The sequence below is a fragment of the Gallus gallus genome, chromosome 1, assembly GCF_016699485.2.
Source record: "Gallus gallus isolate bGalGal1 chromosome 1, bGalGal1.mat.broiler.GRCg7b, whole genome shotgun sequence".
Lineage (NCBI taxonomy): Eukaryota > Metazoa > Chordata > Aves > Galliformes > Phasianidae > Gallus > Gallus gallus.
Window position 1 is genome coordinate 147,701,954 of NC_052532.1, and position 17,014 is coordinate 147,718,967.

The 17,014-nt window shown below is 36.1% G+C and overlaps 1 protein-coding gene across 22 annotated transcripts in view; it reads right to left on the bottom strand.

Annotated features, from left to right (window-relative positions):
- The window catches only part of GPC5 (glypican 5), a 676,292-nt gene that overhangs the window by 358,085 nt on the left and 301,193 nt on the right, over positions 1-17,014 (bottom strand). The window contains exon 7 of one of the 22 annotated variants that reach the window (XM_004938602.5): positions 951-7,175. The exons of the other annotated variants lie outside the window; for them this stretch is intronic. Coding sequence (XP_004938659.2) covers positions 7,149-7,175 — 27 coding nt within the window. The 3' untranslated portion in view covers positions 951-7,148. Of the gene's footprint in view, positions 1-950; positions 7,176-17,014 lie in introns of those variants that run through there. 22 annotated transcript variants of the gene reach the window in all.

Sequence of the window (17,014 nt, forward strand, 5' to 3'; positions counted from 1 at the left end):
TCCTGCACTATACACGATTAGCATGAGAACTGCACCTATATTAATGTTGAAAAGACCAAATTAAATGTCTACAAAGGAACAGAAAGTTTAAGCAGGGTAATTATTTTATTAGTTCAATACATCTAACTTCAAATTAGAAATTACATGTTGTTTTACCTCTGTTGTTTTCTTTATCCTTCAAGTTTAGTGTCTGTGAACTATATGACCTATAAAATGTGAAGTGAAAGCATGAGCATACTCTGAGAATGGGCATTTAGTTCAACAAATATAGAATGATTGTGGGATTTTCATTAGGGGAGGAAAAAAAAAAAAGGGAAAGGGAAAGGAAAAAAAAAAACAGTATTCAAAAAGTTGCTGGGTTCTAGAAAGACAAGAAGTCAAAAAAAAAAAAATCTATTGAGAAGCTGTCATTCAAGTAAGATATTTTGACTTTTAATTAGTAATCTTGCTGACAACTGAAATGCCATTTTCTCTAATAAATATAAAAGCACTCCGACTAGAAAAGGCTCAGAGAGCTTTATTATGCATGGCTGCCACCTACTGGAAATCAATAAAAGCAGACAAATCTGAAATCTGAGCAGTGCTTCAATACTCAGAAGAAATTCATGGAATTAGCTTTATATAAAATCTCCACATTCACAAACCTTGGGTGAACATATGGACAAACTTACAGTCAAAACTAAAAAGCCAATGCTATTTAGGTCAGACACTCTCAGTTCCCAACTTTGAACTCTAAAGTAAATGACAAAAATTGTCATCAGTTCTTACAGGATTCTGAACTGTTAAACCCTTTTGTACAGCAGAGAATCATACAAAATATTTGACCATAGGAGATATTTCCTTACAACCTCAGGCCAAGAGCAAAGTTATTTTCATTGGTGAATCTTGAAATAGACATTCCGAATGCTTTTGATTAACAGTACATTGAAATTCCTAAGATAACTTTCTGTAATCATGCAAAAAAGCATGCAACAACAGTTTGTGTAATATTATATCAATATTATATCAAGAATGGTTAGTAGGGACTCTAGCCTATCCCTAATGAGGAATTTGTGCAAAATAGAAATTCCTTTTAATAATATTTATTGACTTGACTTGAACAACAGCTAGTATAGGCACTTAATCAGCAGTTTATGTTCTAAAGCAGAAAGATCAGTCTTATTCAGATGTCAATCTTTTATTGTTTTTTTCCTCTCACAGAAGATTTTCTCACAGACATACAGAGTACATTGTAGTTATATATACCTTGTGAAAATTCAAATGTTTTCGATATCCTAATGATATAGCCCAGTTACTAATGCCATTCAGATCCCATCTAGTGAGCGCCAGAAGACTTTTGAAGTATAAGATAAAGTAGAAGTACCAATTGCAATAGAATAAAATTATCCAGGATATTATCAAATGCAAACAATTTGAAGTCATTGCTGTTCATAAAACACCGTTTTATCTTTGGGGATATTGGAGTCTTTTTAACAAAAATAAAACTCAAATGCTGGTCTTTGTTCTTAGTATCTCAACTGCTTTAGTCTCCCCAACATAGATAATGTATACAAATTAAATACTTGAAACAGAAATATAAATGGAAAGAAGTACAAAAGGAATTAGGCTGTGTAAACTTGCTATGATAGCTTCACTGGAACTTAAAATTGTAAAAAGCAAGGTAAGTGGAACATGACAGGAGCAAATCTGGTACTGAAAGTTTAATCAATTAAGAAACAGTTAAAAATTTTAATAATGCACTCTAAATAATAGAGTATTTCCAGTGCATGCCAATTCCTTACCAGCTTTATCTACAAGACTGTTGTCTGATAGGACTTTAACAATTTGATATAATATATATTTCAAAAATGCATCCTATTCCAAAGAGAACTCTTGTTCACTTGGTCTTAAAAAATGTCAGCATTTTTGTAGTACTGTTGGCAAACGCAGCAGTAAAATGTAGGGGGAATATTTGGAAAATGATAGTATCCTGATAAGCTCTAAACACATTCTAGTACTCATTGCAGAGAAAAAGCCTTACAAACGGCTTTGTGAAGCAGATATACGCTAAAAAGTAAGTGTAAAAACAGTAAGTCTGGTCCTAAAGCTATGCAAAATATACTTTACAGTTACTAATTTATCTTATACATGCAATGATAGTATATTCCTGCAAGCAGTTTCCATAACCTTAGCCTAGTTATACGAATATTAAAACTGCTTTAAAACAAGCACAGAGTGATTTTGTCTCCAAGGTTGCATCCTCTGTGCATCAGTTCACACTGATCTCAGAAAGAATTTTAGATACAAATGCAGCAAAATCAAACCCCATGTCTCCTTATATAACATTTTCAAATACAATAGAGAAGCAGAACAGCTCCGACAAAGTACAACTACCACTGAACATAAATGATGCTCTGAGGCATAAAATAAGGTCCCTGTAGGTCAGGAAATCCAAGCAAACAAATAGATCTGTGGAAGAATAAAACGGAAAATAAAATTTCAAGAAAATCAGTATATGAAGCTGTTGGACTGAAAGAAAATTGATAGATGCCTGCTCTCGAGCCTCATAAAATATGCCAATACTTATACTTCCTCCATCACCAAACCCTTTCATATATTTGAATTTTACAAAATTTAGGTAAGACTGGAAGTAGTTATGCCTGACCAACCTGATAAGCTTCTATAATGAAGTTGCCAGCCAGATGGATGAGGAGACAGCTGTGGATACTATCATCCTTTGATGCTGTCACCCATAAGATATTCGCAGAGAAGCTTTTGAATTATGGACTGAGTAAGCAGATAGTGAGGTGGATCAGAAACTTTCTGAACGGCCAGAACTAGAGGTGGTGGTCAGTGTGCAAAGCCTAGTTTGAGGCCAGTGGAGTATGCCAGGATTCAGTACTGAGCCCGGTCCTGCTTAATATCTTCATTTACTTCTCAGTGGTGTGGTAGAAGCGTAACCTCAGTAAATGTGAAGATAACATGAAACTGGGGGGGAGTGCTTGACTCACAAGAGGGCCCTGCTGCCATCCAGAGGGACCTTGACAGGCTGGAGAGTTGGGCTGACAGGAAACTCATGGAGTTCAACTAGATGTACAGAGTCCTGCCCCTGGGGAGGAACAACTCCAGGCATCAGTATAAGCTGGGGACTACCAAGTCCAGCAGAAAAATACCTGGGTTCCTGCTGTACACCAAGTTCAACATCTGCTAGCAATGTGTCCTTACCACAGAGAAAGCTAATGGTATTCTTGGCTGAGTTAGACAAATATTGCCATCAAGTCAAGGGAGGTGATTCTTTTTCTCTGCTCAGTGTTGGTGAGGCCATACCAGGAGAACTACATAAAGTTCTGGGCATCACCATACAAGAGTGACCTGAAAATACTGGAAAGTGCAAAGTAAGGCCATCAAGATGATTAAAGGACTGGAACACCTTTTGTGGGAGAAGCTGAGACTGTTCAGCCTGGAGGAGGCTCAGGTGAAATCTCATGAATGTCTACAAAGGAAGATAAAATGACAGAGCCAGGCTCTTCAGAGGTTTCCAGTACCAAGAGAAGAGGTAGTGAGCACAAACTGAAAGAAAAATGATTTCCTCTAAACACAGAGAAGCACTCCTTTACTGTGGGGTGACTGAGCACTGGCAAAAGGTTGTCCAGAGAAGTGTGATGTCTTCTTCTAGGACATATTCAATGGTCCTGGGCAGTGTACTTCAGGTGGCTCTACTCCAACAGAAGTGGTGGACCACGAGATGACCTCCAGAGGTCCCTTCCATTTCACAAGAACCTGTTTAGACAGTTAAACTTAGAAGACACTTCCTTCCTTCCTTCCTTCCTTCTTTCCTTCCTTCCTTCTTTCTCTCCTTCCTTCCTTCCTTCCTTCCTTCCTGCCTGCCTGCCTGCCTGCCTGCCTGCCTCCCTGCCTCCCTGCCTCCCTCACTTCCTTGTACCAAATTTGTGAATAGAATAGCTCAGTAAAAGCAATGTTTGTATAATCAAAGTAGGTTTGTGTGACAAAAGTCTCTGTAGTCGCTGTTGACAAAAGAAAAGGAGAAAAAGTTCTTCAGAATTTTTCAGTGCTATGGCAAATGTAGACTTTTAATAAACTACTGGAATACTTAATGTTATAATACCAAAAATGATGGTGAAAATTCCTATCAGTTATCACCCTCCCTTCAGGTACTTATAGATAGTAATCACATTACTCCTGAGCCTCCTCCTGGCTGAACAGTCCAAGTTCTCTCAGCCTCAGAGAGGTACTCCAGTCCTTTTGTCATCTGGACGGCCCTTATTTGCAGTATGTCTAGGTCTCTCTTGTACTGAGGTGCCCAGAACTGGACACAGTACTCCTGGTATGGTCTCACCAATGCTTCTCTTGACCTGCTGGTGATATTTCATGTAAAGCAGACAAGAATACCGCAAATGAAGTTCTACAAAAGACATACAGGGCCAAATCAAACAAAGAAAATAATATCAACTTGGGTAACTGAGCTCTGTACAGAAGAAACAGGTATCTGAAACACTAAGCATAGAAATGACCCTTAGCAGGGGACACAGCTCGTGGAGAAAATGTGCCAAGAAAAAAGTGTGTGAAATTGTACCTTTTTTTTCCAGACTTTAAGTATTCACTTTGGATTCCATTATCGAGTACCACTTCTTAGATATTTACAATTATTCTTGCACATAAAGAAGGAACTGGAGAACCCACCTATTCCTGGTTTTTGACTGTTGTACTGCATCCTATATGCAAGATACTCCCCATGCTCCTCTTAGAACTATTTTAACTGATCAGCAAAGAATTTAAGGAATGGGTGAGTAAATGCATGAAAACGTTAGCCTGGAATTTGTAGTTAAGCAGACATCTGATATGAGTTCATGCTGAAATAGATGTGTGTATGTTTTTATTGAGAGATGTTTAAATCAAGGGCTAATATTCCTGAAATAAAATATCAAGCATTTGCATACTGAAACATTGAGATGTTCATCTTAACATCCTTATGAACTGCCCACGTATCTTGGTTGGATGCATGTTACAGACAAATTCCATGAATGTAGGAGAGAAACACACCTTAAGAAGGCCTTCATAGAAGACAGTATCTTAATGATAGAAATATTACTGCTTGTCCTGTTCTCTTTGTCTTATGGATCAAAGACTTCTGAAATGTCCCATTAGCTATTAAACTACGGTTAAATCTAGTTTGCCATGGACTTATGTTTACTTTCCGATATGTTCCCTCTGTTTGTGTTCACTGAAATAAAACTGTACCTCACCTCCACCCTATCCTCACAACATCCTCACTACAATTCTGTTCTCCTTTGGCAACTCCCCATCCAGAAACAGTATTGTCATGTACTCCCTATATCCATGTCCCTTGCTTGTCACAATTTAGCAGTCTTATATCACCAAATCCTCCCTGTGATATCCTCAGTTCCATCAAGCAGTAGTCTTCCAACTTCAGTGTTACTACTTTCTTGCCTTCCTTTTTGGTACATGAATCAAGTTTATTAAAATCATTGCAATGTCCCGTGGCCGAGTGACATCTATTCTTTTGTTCACTGTGGCTGATGAAGGCTACAAGATCCAGAAATTATCAGTAGATCAGCTAAATAGTGATAGATGTTGTGTCTGTGCAGACTCCAGTATTTTAGGAAGCTACAAAAATGTTCATGAGTGAATAGCAAATCAGTTTCACTGGAGGTATTACATTTCTTTAAAATCTACTTTCTGTATCAAAAAATAGTTTCATTTAAAAGATCTCTTTATCACACTGTATTTAATTAGGCCAGTGATTGGCATGTATCTACACTGTAGTCAGAATTATAATACTTAACATTTCTGTACCTCAGAAATCACATCCCAGTAATTACATATATTTTATATGCACGTTGGTAACACATACTCAGGTTTCATACTGTAGGGATGCATGCTATAGGCATATTGGTTTTAAAACAAAAGAATTAACAGATTGGCTCCAGCTTGAATCCAAAATGGCACTCACGTGTGTTAATCCAGTTACTGACACTCTCTGCTCTTCAGGTTCAGCTTGTACTGTGGTTTTGTTGAATTTTAAACCAGATCTTTATCTAATTTCAATAGACAATTACCTCACCTGAAAATGAATTACTTTTGCAGATATTTTGATGAGAGGAAGAGGTTTCCAAGCATTTCTCATACATAAAATACATCAAGTCCATGTGAAATGCCTCAAACAAAACACTCAGCTTGTAGCAGAGGATTTCAATTTTACCTTTTATTCTCTGTAATAATTACAAGCAGTTTTCCTCTTCTTTTCTGTATTTGAATGGCATATTTCATTTCACACATCCATTGCTTTCCACCCAGCACTGTAATTCAGCTAAAGGAAAAAGCCTAGTATTTGAAAATGTCAGCTGCCCAAAAGATATTTGGAAGTCCATGAATGTTAACCTTTCTAACATTTGCTTAAAGCCATCTGAAATTAATTCTCCTCTCTGCCTTCCTGTATCTAAGTAAGGAGAAAGAACTATTCTAAGATGCCTATTTAAGCAGAAACTGATAGAAAAAGTATGATCTCTTAGGGGAAAGCTGGCCTCCTAATACATGTAAATAACTGCCATTCAGTTATCAGAATAAATTATTGTCTCCCAAGATTGCTAAGGAGTAAATTAAAGTTATGTTCACCCCTCTTGGTTCCTCTTACTTAGTCTCATAAAAGTTCTTTTTCCTCTGATATTCAGTGCACACCTTTCTTATTAGTTCATTGACCATAAAACAAAATGAACAGACATGGACATATACATAGCTTTAAATAATCTTAGTGTTCTGGCTATTTATTTTAATCACTGATTGTCAGCTCATCAAGTCAAGATTACTAGCAGAGACACTGAAGCTGAAGAAAGCTTTGAAATCATTATCATATCAAAATCTGTATTTTTCCTTCTGTAATACTTAGCATCTGCTTTTTTTCTGTCAGAATCACATCTAAGTTCCACCTACATTTCCTTATCATCCATCCCATTTTTACATATCATTATCATCCTAAAACATGATAAGGCTTGACATCTACCTCCACTATCTCACCAGACATCCATCTCCTCAACACATGATAGTTGCATCCCATACCTCCCCCAGGAAAAAGCAGTTACCCTTTTGCACAGCTGGGTAGTTTGGTTGTTAAACTGAGATTGCAACAAGTACTAGGTGCCCTCTTGTTCACCAGTAGTCTGTGGAAGAGAGGAAAGCAGTGCAGTTAGCATCTATGAGCTATACTGTGTAGAAGAGTCATTTGCAGTCTTGGCATATCATTATAGGGTGTTGCGGGTTTTCTGTTTTGTTTTGTTTTGTTTTTTTCTGTATATAATCTTCACCTCACAGGAGGCATAGAACCTTAATAAATGGCTGAAGGACGCACTGTCATATTTAAAATGGGGAATGGACAATGATGTTCTCCAAAATAAAAAGATGCTACATCTAAACTAACATTGTTTGTTCTAAGCATCACACCCTTGCTCCCAAGCATACAGGCCATCTAAGTTCTGACAACACATAGACATGCACTTGCCATATCCAAATTATATATTGAAAAATAAGTATCAGCAAACATCTAGAGCAACAAAATATCCATCAATACTTTACACATAGCATATTATCAGCATTTCTACTAGGTCACAGTGTCAATAATCAAAGCCTCACACATCATGTAAGGAAGCATTCAACACAAATGCTTCCCTTCAACATTCACTTTGAACACATCTTTCTATATCTACTGTGCTATTTCTGCTGTTCACACTAATCTTTGCCATAGAGACAGATTCTGTTGACAGTATTACTCCAGAGTCTTTACTGAAAGGATGCATCTGACATCTTGAAGCAAAGAGTGGGGCAATTGCCAGGTCATCAAGGAATATCTTCCTGAAACACTATTCTCTGAATCAAGAGTTCCCTCTATTCTTGATAGGAAATTTGGCACAAAGGATATATCTTCCTATATGTATGATCTTATTCTGTGCAACTGAGAACAGTAGAAACAGAAAAGCTTTAAATTAGGAATGGCAAAATTTGAGGTACTTTTCTAGAAACCAACACACTCCCTTCAGCATTAACATCCATTCTTCAAGAATCCTGTCTACTAAGAAATGATTCCCACTGCTGAAACCTATCAGAATCTTACTGGACAACAGACACCTTCTGAGGTGACCAAATTCAACATAGGTGTTACAGCAGTCAAAGTCTAAAAAAAGTAGTTCCTCATGTCATTAGATTTTTATAATTTGCATGCATCTCAACATCAGGCAGTCCTTCATCCAGGCTGATTTGCTCAAATGTAGGCAGGCAGCTGGGGACACACAGGGACAAAATACTACTAGGTTTATGATAGCCAGTCTCATTCAGCTCTCTGGTCTTCCAACAAAGAGATGTCAGCTTTCACTTCTCTCAAAGAACATCAGCCTCCACATTAACAGACGTGCACAGTGAACTGTTCTTTTAATCCATACCTACAGTCTTCAGCTATGACTCAACTCCTGTGAAGCTGAACATACAACTTCAGGAAACTGACCAGATACTGAAAGACTCTCAGAGATGGTTCTTGTGCCTTCATCCCTATAACAATGAGGATTATCCAGGCGTATAGCACCTTTCTTTACTTCTGAGAGGAGTCTTGAGAGCCAGGCCATACACATGAAATCAAAATGTCAAGGCCACCTCCTAGTTTACCTTGGACAACTGCTGCCAGCTTTCCTGATAATCAGGAAAGGAGATGAACGACAGCGTGAAACATGCGCATAGATAGTCTGCAGGCAACAACACTACAGCTGCTGTCAATGGTCCTTAAACCTTATTCTCTGTTGTATGCTTCCTTCTAACAGGAAGTCTTCTCTGCTTTTCCTACCTACAGAGAAATAAAACAGGCAACCTATTAACAGTACATTACACTTGCCAAACGCATGCAGGTAGATGATATAAGGGAGGTCTTTCTAGTCCTTTCCCATGCACAGTATAATCTGACTCCTGCCTCAAACCTGCAAAATCTCATAAAGGCCAATAGTATTTTGGCCCTCCCATTGCACCCAGAAAGTTGACTTAGTCTGATGGGAGGTGGTTTTGTGAAATATTTGTTCACGTGGCAGCATGCTAAATCAGAAGTCCCTCAAGACTGGTAACCAGCACCAGTGTTGCTGGTTACTTCTAACCTTTCTAGGTGTGTGCCCCTGAGGGCTTGTGAATTCCAGGAAGGCTACACAGTTGTACAAAGTTTAACTGTATGGAGAGAAATAAATGAGTTACACAGTTCTCTAGAGGAAAAAAAAAAAAAAAAAAAAAGGGACAGCATAGCACAGTGTCAGAATGCAAATTGATTTACAAGATCAGTCCATTTACAGGATCAGCCAGTATGTCTGGGAAAAACAGAGTGAAGGCAAAGGGAGAGAAGGCCTACCTGCACGGTCCACAATACACAGCCTGATTACTCAAATGAGATGAGGGATGGTACCTATACATATGTATTGCGCCTGGGTCTCCTGTGATAATTTGATTGCATCCCACACATTTCTAGGCCTTGGTAGGGCTTTGGCAATGATTTTATAGTCAAAGGCCTGATAAAGATTGATATAACACATATGTCCGAGTCCAGCCTCAGGTCACAGCTCTCCCCAGGGAGGATTTCAATGCCTGGGGCTGGGGCTGCCCACACTGCTTCTTTTGCCTGACCTATTCCTGGCTGGAGTAGTGGGACAGGCTCTGGCTGCCAACATTTGCCTCATGAGTAGATGTTTCCAACTCCAGTACCATGGAAGCAGCTGGCTACACTGCAGCATGACAGGATGTTTTGTTTTGTTTTGTTTTTTGTGGGGAGGAGATAAGGGTTTAATCATTGAACTTACTCTCCACACAGCCCTTAAATTCTCAGCTCCAGAAAAGGCAAAATAGGAAGGCAGACCACAAAGGTCATGGTGAATTCAAAGGTCTGCTCTCACAGGCTTTCATCTTCCCCCAGAACTTGAAAAAAGAAAGGCATTAGATCTGTCAGAGCTAATAGTTTGGTCCTGTGTAAAGAAAGAAGATTTAGGATGCCTTTCTCTACAACCTGTCACTGTCCCTCTCTGCTTTTGGTCACTTCTCCTACTTACAGTTGAATCCACAGTTCATTGCGTTCCTCTCAACATAAGCTGATATTGTCTGTTTGGTAAGATACAGAAGGAAAGAAGGTGAAATTAATATAGGTCTTGTAGATTTTCATGCAGATATCAGTATCACAAGCACTTTAACGATCATCATCTTACACCGCTTCTAGAAGATGCAGACTTGCTTCTGTCTTGTTCCTTCTCCCTTTTTTTATTTTTATTTTTTGCCCTCACAGATCTGTGCAGCCAGGCAGAGCAAATTAAACCAGTGCTAAATAAATCCCTCAAAATATGTCAGTTTTAACTTCCATCAGTTGCCTGATTCAGTTCACCGTGTAGTCAGATGAACGTACATGCTGGCACAAAATACGCACTTGTGCTGGGCAGAGGAGAGGAAAAATCGTCAGTTGATACCAACTAAAAATATGACAGCTCAGTGAAAGGTAGGGTAAGAAGAGTATGAGTCACGTATTTTTAAATATCAGTTGAAAAGGATATGTATCCAAGATGTGTTGGGAGATGTGGTTAGACATCTATCTCATTACACGCTAAAGACAGGAAGAGCCAAATATACATTTTTAAGTATGAAAATCTCAGCAGTTTTCTGAAAATATTACATTTAATTACTATGATGTCACAGTGATGCTAATAAGCTCAGGTGTGTACTTATTTTATTGACAATGTATGAAAATAACATTGTTACAGGCACTGGGGAACATCTAAAATAAAGTGACAAGATACCACTTGTTACAATGGTGGAAAGCAGACGAGCTTTTATCCCCATTGGACCTCTCTTGCTCTAATTTCTGGAGCACTGAACTTTAGTAATAAAAGCAGTAACAACAGATTTAAAATATTACCTTCCTTCCCTTCCCTTTTTTTTTTTTTTTTTTTTTTGATAAAGCCTTATTTTCCACAGATTATTTCAGCAGGATTTTATGGTAAATTGTAACTAAAAAAGCTCTAAAAAGCTCTCAAATCCCATCTTGAACTGATTTCTTCTAAAAGTTCTCTCAAAAATTCTTTCCTATCACATCCCCCCAGATGTGATTCTGTGTCCTTCCAAATACATTTTCTTTTATGTTGAAATGTCTATCACCACCAGCCTATGCCTTCAAGCAGTTCACACACAGTTCTTATTTGAGGTCAGTGCACATTCTGCTGTGAGAAGTTCAAAAAATCAAATCTTTAGATAGGAAGTTCTTAGAATATGAACAACTACATATCTATTCTTATTGTGCTGGTTTTTGGCAATTTTTCTGGTTAGTTGGTTGGTTGATGAGGTTGGGATTTGGAGGAAATAAAATCATCTACAGAGAAAATACTTTAAAAACTGGTAAATAAGAAAAAAAAAACCAAGAAAAATGAAAATAAGTGTGAAAAGCTTATCGAAATCTATTGTGTGAACAAACTGAAATGGTCCACCTAAAGTCTGAGCTATGTGTTTAGTTAAAATTCATAAAATTAACTAAAACTGTTTTTTTTTTAAAAAAGCAATTTCAAATTGGGAAATGATACTCTTTAATTTTGAAAACATTCAACTATTTTTAATTTTTCTTTCAGTATCAGAAGTTTTGTCAGATTCATAAATATTCACAATACTGACTACTACTGGATATTCACATTCTATCTGAATAAGTTTGAAGAAAAATTGCACTTATTTTTAATACTTTGCAGTAATTACATTATTAGGTACAAATTACAATATTGCACAACCCAATACTGCATCATCAGTAGAACTGAAATGTGAAGTGTCTGTTTAACTCTGCTCCAAAAGATCAACTTTTTTAAATTCCAAAAAGTGAAGAATATTTTCTCTATAAAACACAGTTACACCAAGAGGAATAACTGACTGAATAGAAAATAAAATAAAGAATGTCCAAAACAGATTGTGGATATTTTCAGATAGACAATAAAAATATATAAAAGTATGGGCAGTTTTTGTGACATTCCCAGCTTATAACTGATAAGATGATTCTTGCAACTACAATGGAGGGAGGATGATTAGAGGAAAAACAGAAAATAGAAAATGAAGAACTCAGGATGACAATAAACTTTGCAGACTACATGCTACATGTCTGTTTGGCTGAACATCTGTGAGAACTTTATAGCTTCTGATTCCAAATTTTGAACAGAGAGGAAAAAAGAACATAGTAAAAACGAATGTTTTAATTTTGGTATTGGAACGTAAAAAAAACACATGGAGTCAGGAGCCCAAGTATGTTTGCAAAGAACATTAGAGATTCTATCATACCTGACATAGTGTGATATGACCTGTTCAAAAGTAGGAGGCATACATTAGTCTGCCCCTTCGACTGAACCATGAACTCTATGACACATCCTTATCCAACTTAATTTACCTACCTAAACTTCTCATTATATTCTTTTATGCTATTAATTGCTTTTCGTTTTCAGTTTTCATGTTATTAGTGAATACAACATATTCCTAAAAAGTTTTTCACTAATTTACCCTAAGTTATAAGTAATTGCTTATACCTTTGGAAAACTGATTTTATAAAAAACTGTTAAAGTAATGCATATATAATGACATAAGATATCACACCAAATTCATAAGCAACAACTAATGTAGATCACTAAAACTTCAGAGTTCAAATGATCTTCGGATTTCAGATACTCCTACTATGGCAATTGGTAGGAAATCTGCTCAGACCTGTGTTACTGAAATTAATACACAGAATTCCCAACTTGAAAGACAATCATAAAATCACATAAGATATACACTGATATGATTTCTTTTTTTTTTTATGAAGTCTAATTTCAGAGCATTCAGTCCATTAGTATTGCAGTTAGCCTCTTAACTTCTGATGATGATGTCAAGCGAAGAAAAACAGATTAAACAACAGATGTTCCCAGCTGTTGCCTTAACTTCAAAGCACTGTACTAAACATGCTGAGCATTTGAGATCACGAAAAACTTCTGCAATAAATTCTTGTACTCACAGAGTCAGAAGGAGTGAAAACTAGAAATTCCTACTAAGCTTTTATTCAATCTATCACTGAAAATCAAAAGAAAAAAAAAAAAGAAGAAAAACTTTTAAAGAAAAATAACACGTTCCCTGTATGCATCCATATATTTGTGTGTGCATTGGTTTCCCATGACTGAACACATGGATAAAAGCTAAAACAAAACAATCAAGGCTCTCTCAAATTAGAATTTCTCGGTTAGGGATGTAATCTATACTCTGCAAAACTACCAGGTAAGTTCCATGCTATTAAAGCCACACACTAGTGCTGTTAGGGTATAAGCTTGTACTAACAATGTCAGTATAAAAGCCAGAAAGCTGTCAGATCTGCATTTTTTTGTTAACACCAATGAGGACAAGTATCGAAAGATCTAAAAATACATTTCCTGAAATGAAAGAAAGTTTCAATCAATCATAAAACCCAGTCCAGTGTAGAATTTATTATTATTATTATTATTTTAATGATATAGTAATGCTACTCAGCTCAGAGTTTTAGGGAAATAACATTCACATCTTAAAAGGCATTGTGATCCTACGGAGAGAGGAATAGGTGGTCTGTAAGATCCTTCTAACCCAGATATCTGTCCTGTTGTTGACTATAGGGATCAGCACTCAGTGATCCACATGGCATATTCCTAACCTATGTTTTCATACAGAAACATTAGGCTTACATGTTCAAATATTGATCAGATATAATTTGTAAACCATAGCACTGAAGTTTCCATTACTACTAAATAGATGCTTTTTGTTTGTTTGTTTGTTTTTGTTTTTGTTTTTTTAAATTTAGCTATCATCAGGAAATGACTCTACAGGAAAGATTTGTAAATAAAGCAACAATGTATCTGTTCAGACTTTCAGTCTTGGTGTAATATATATGGAATACAGAATTATTAGAAGGTTTTCAAAATAAATGAAATCAAACATCTCACAAAATACAATTTCCATCAAATTTTTATATTCTTATTGACTTTTTCCACTACTGCAAGTCATTAATTTAAAGGTGTATAAGGACACCAAACCATATATTTTATGTTTTTGGAACACTGAAAATAAGGTTAGAAGTCAGTGATGTTCAATCAGTAAAGATAATTGTCAGATTTAAACCTACATTGGAAAAGAAAAATTATTTCTACCAGTGACATACATATAATGAACAATATAGTACATCTGGTTCAATGTAAATGGACACAATTAAAATGCTGTAACAGTGTTACTGGAGAATCACAATCCTTCTGATGAAGTAATTTGAGGTATATCAGTTAAGCTTTTTTGGAAGACACTATAATTTGATTGTGATACATGAAAGGAGGTTAGAGAAGATAACTGATACAATTACCTCTAATTCTTATTGTTAAACCCTGCTAATTTAGTAGGCAGATTCTGACTTTGCTGAGTCTTCACTAGGAGAAGTGATGCTTCTGACAATTGCAGGTGTAGTCACACGTCCACATAGAATAACAGTAAAATTCAGCTAAATTACTACTAGCTATTAAAGGTGTTTTATGTGATTTAAGAAAGTTTTATTACTTGGTGCTACACTTCAGAGAAATATTACAACTCTCTTTTCAACAAGAAGAAAACAAGAAAGCCTAAGGATGTATCTAGCAACTGATGATGTGACTTTTCAGAGTGAAAGCTAGTTTCTCATAGCATAATTTGAAATAACCAACTATAACTCAGCCTTCAAACCAGTTCTGCAATATGAGATTGTACACAATACACAAAAAATGTAAAATTCCTTAATCACAATGCTAAAAGAATGACATTACAGAGCAGCAATGAGTTTGCTGGGGGCCAAAGAGAAATGTCACCATTAAGCTTTTGAATCCATACTCATTTCCTTTCTAATTATTTTATATCTTTGCTACAGTCCTGAGCTTTACTCTTGAAGACTTCCTAGTGGTTTAAAGTTCAGTTTAGATTACCACACATTCATACTCAAAACTGTTGTGGCCTTTACTTCTGTGCTAAAAGAAAAGGTATTCAGAGACTATCATGTGGATGTCAGAGCAAATTGTGCAGGGAAGCAGTTAGCTACAAGGGCCCCTTATCTACAGACAGCTGGTACTCAGACTCCATGGTTTCAATTAATAAATTAGCAAATGTAATTTCAAATATACTTTAAAAACTTCAGAGTTAAAAGTAATTGGTTTTGTTCAGATGCAAAATCTACATATTGTTTCTTCGCTGCTAGAGAGATGTTTCTAAGTTAGTACTGTAAAGATATTATCATCAATGCTTAACAATGTTAGACAACATGAAAAATAATGTGCTTCATTCACTTGCAGCAGCTATTTGTACAGATGAGATCTATTTGTAAAGAAGAGATAAATGTAGCTTATAGGAGCTCTTAAAAAAATTCCCAAGTATCCTTTGCAAATTTCGAAGTATAGAGGACTCTCAAGAAGAAATAAAATTTCTTCTTCTAAGAAATTCCTTATTTTAATAATTCTTATATTTTGTTGTATATATAATATATATTAATCCAAGAATAATTCCTAGAAATTAAATTTCTAATACTTATTTACTTCTGTGTTTATAGAAAAAGTTTTCTACAGCAATCTGTTGGTTTTGACTAGAGAAAAGAAAGTAATGATATACTGAACAAAAGGTCAGATCATGGCTTGCTTGGTATTAAAGGACATTCTTCTCTGTTGTTTCATATCAGGATGAATGTTGAGAGCTGTCACAAGACTTAAGAAGTCTTGTATTTTGGAAATCGGGAGATATGACAAATTGTGAAGGAGCCTGCTGAGGACACTGTTTGTATCCTCAAGCAGTCTTTTATATTTCATGATCCTACCCTTACAGGAGTGATAAGAACCCCATGCCATTATGCTAGGTTCATTAACTTGAATCACTAGTTAATCTGAAGTGACTTTTGTCAGGGACTCGCTCAAAAATCAAACGTGTGAGAAACATTCAAGGAACAAATCCTCTACAAATATCTCCTGGATCAAACAAAAGTATTTGCCTAATTAGAGATGCAATATAGGACCATTCAAGATTCAGTTTTTTTCGTTAAATATTTAAGGGTAAGACGAATGGGTCTAGGCTTATAATGTAGAAGAACTTTGGACATGTCCTATCTGATAGCCTATACATACTATAACCAGCTGAAGATCTGAATACCACTGTGCTAGTACAGACAAAATAAACATATTGCAGATAGGCAAAGTATACTAGCTGAGACTGAGCATCATGATAATAATCATGATAATTACAACATACCAGATAATTTCATATAAAGTGGACTTAGTCTCATGCTCCTGCATCACTGGTATAGACACATCTCTTCTTCCATGTACCCATCAAGCTGTCCTTTATTTCCATGAAAAAGCAGAATTTTGAGTTCTCAGACTTATTTTGAAGACCCACCAGCAAGCTGTGCTACTGACTCTGGCAAAACCAATAAACATCTACTACATAGAACAGCAAAACCAAAATAAATAAATAAATAAACAATAATTAAAAAAGAAAACAACTAATAGCACTTCAGAAAATTTTTATATTAACTGTCACCTAAATCTACTTTTTTGCTATATACCACTTACTGTACACACTTACTGTACCTAACTTATATATATATATATATGTAAGTATATACAACAACAATTTAAAAGATTACATTAGCTTAAAAATTGAATTTTCTAAGACAGTTTCCCTGATATTCCTGAAGTCATTAAAGACTCTCCCACTGACTTTTTTTGCCATTTTATTCTGGAATGGATTATTTCCACAAACAAAAATATAGACATTATGTAGGTCACTCAATTTATTCCTCTGGAAACTACGACAGATACAAAGAGCACAATGACACTATTTGATAGAGCAAATTCTCAACTACAACACACTTTTTCAACATAGTTACCACAATTAGCTGTGCATTTTTGCCAGCAATGAACAAGAGTCTGCATGCTGCATTCATAAAAATCTGCAAAAGATCAGGTGACAACCG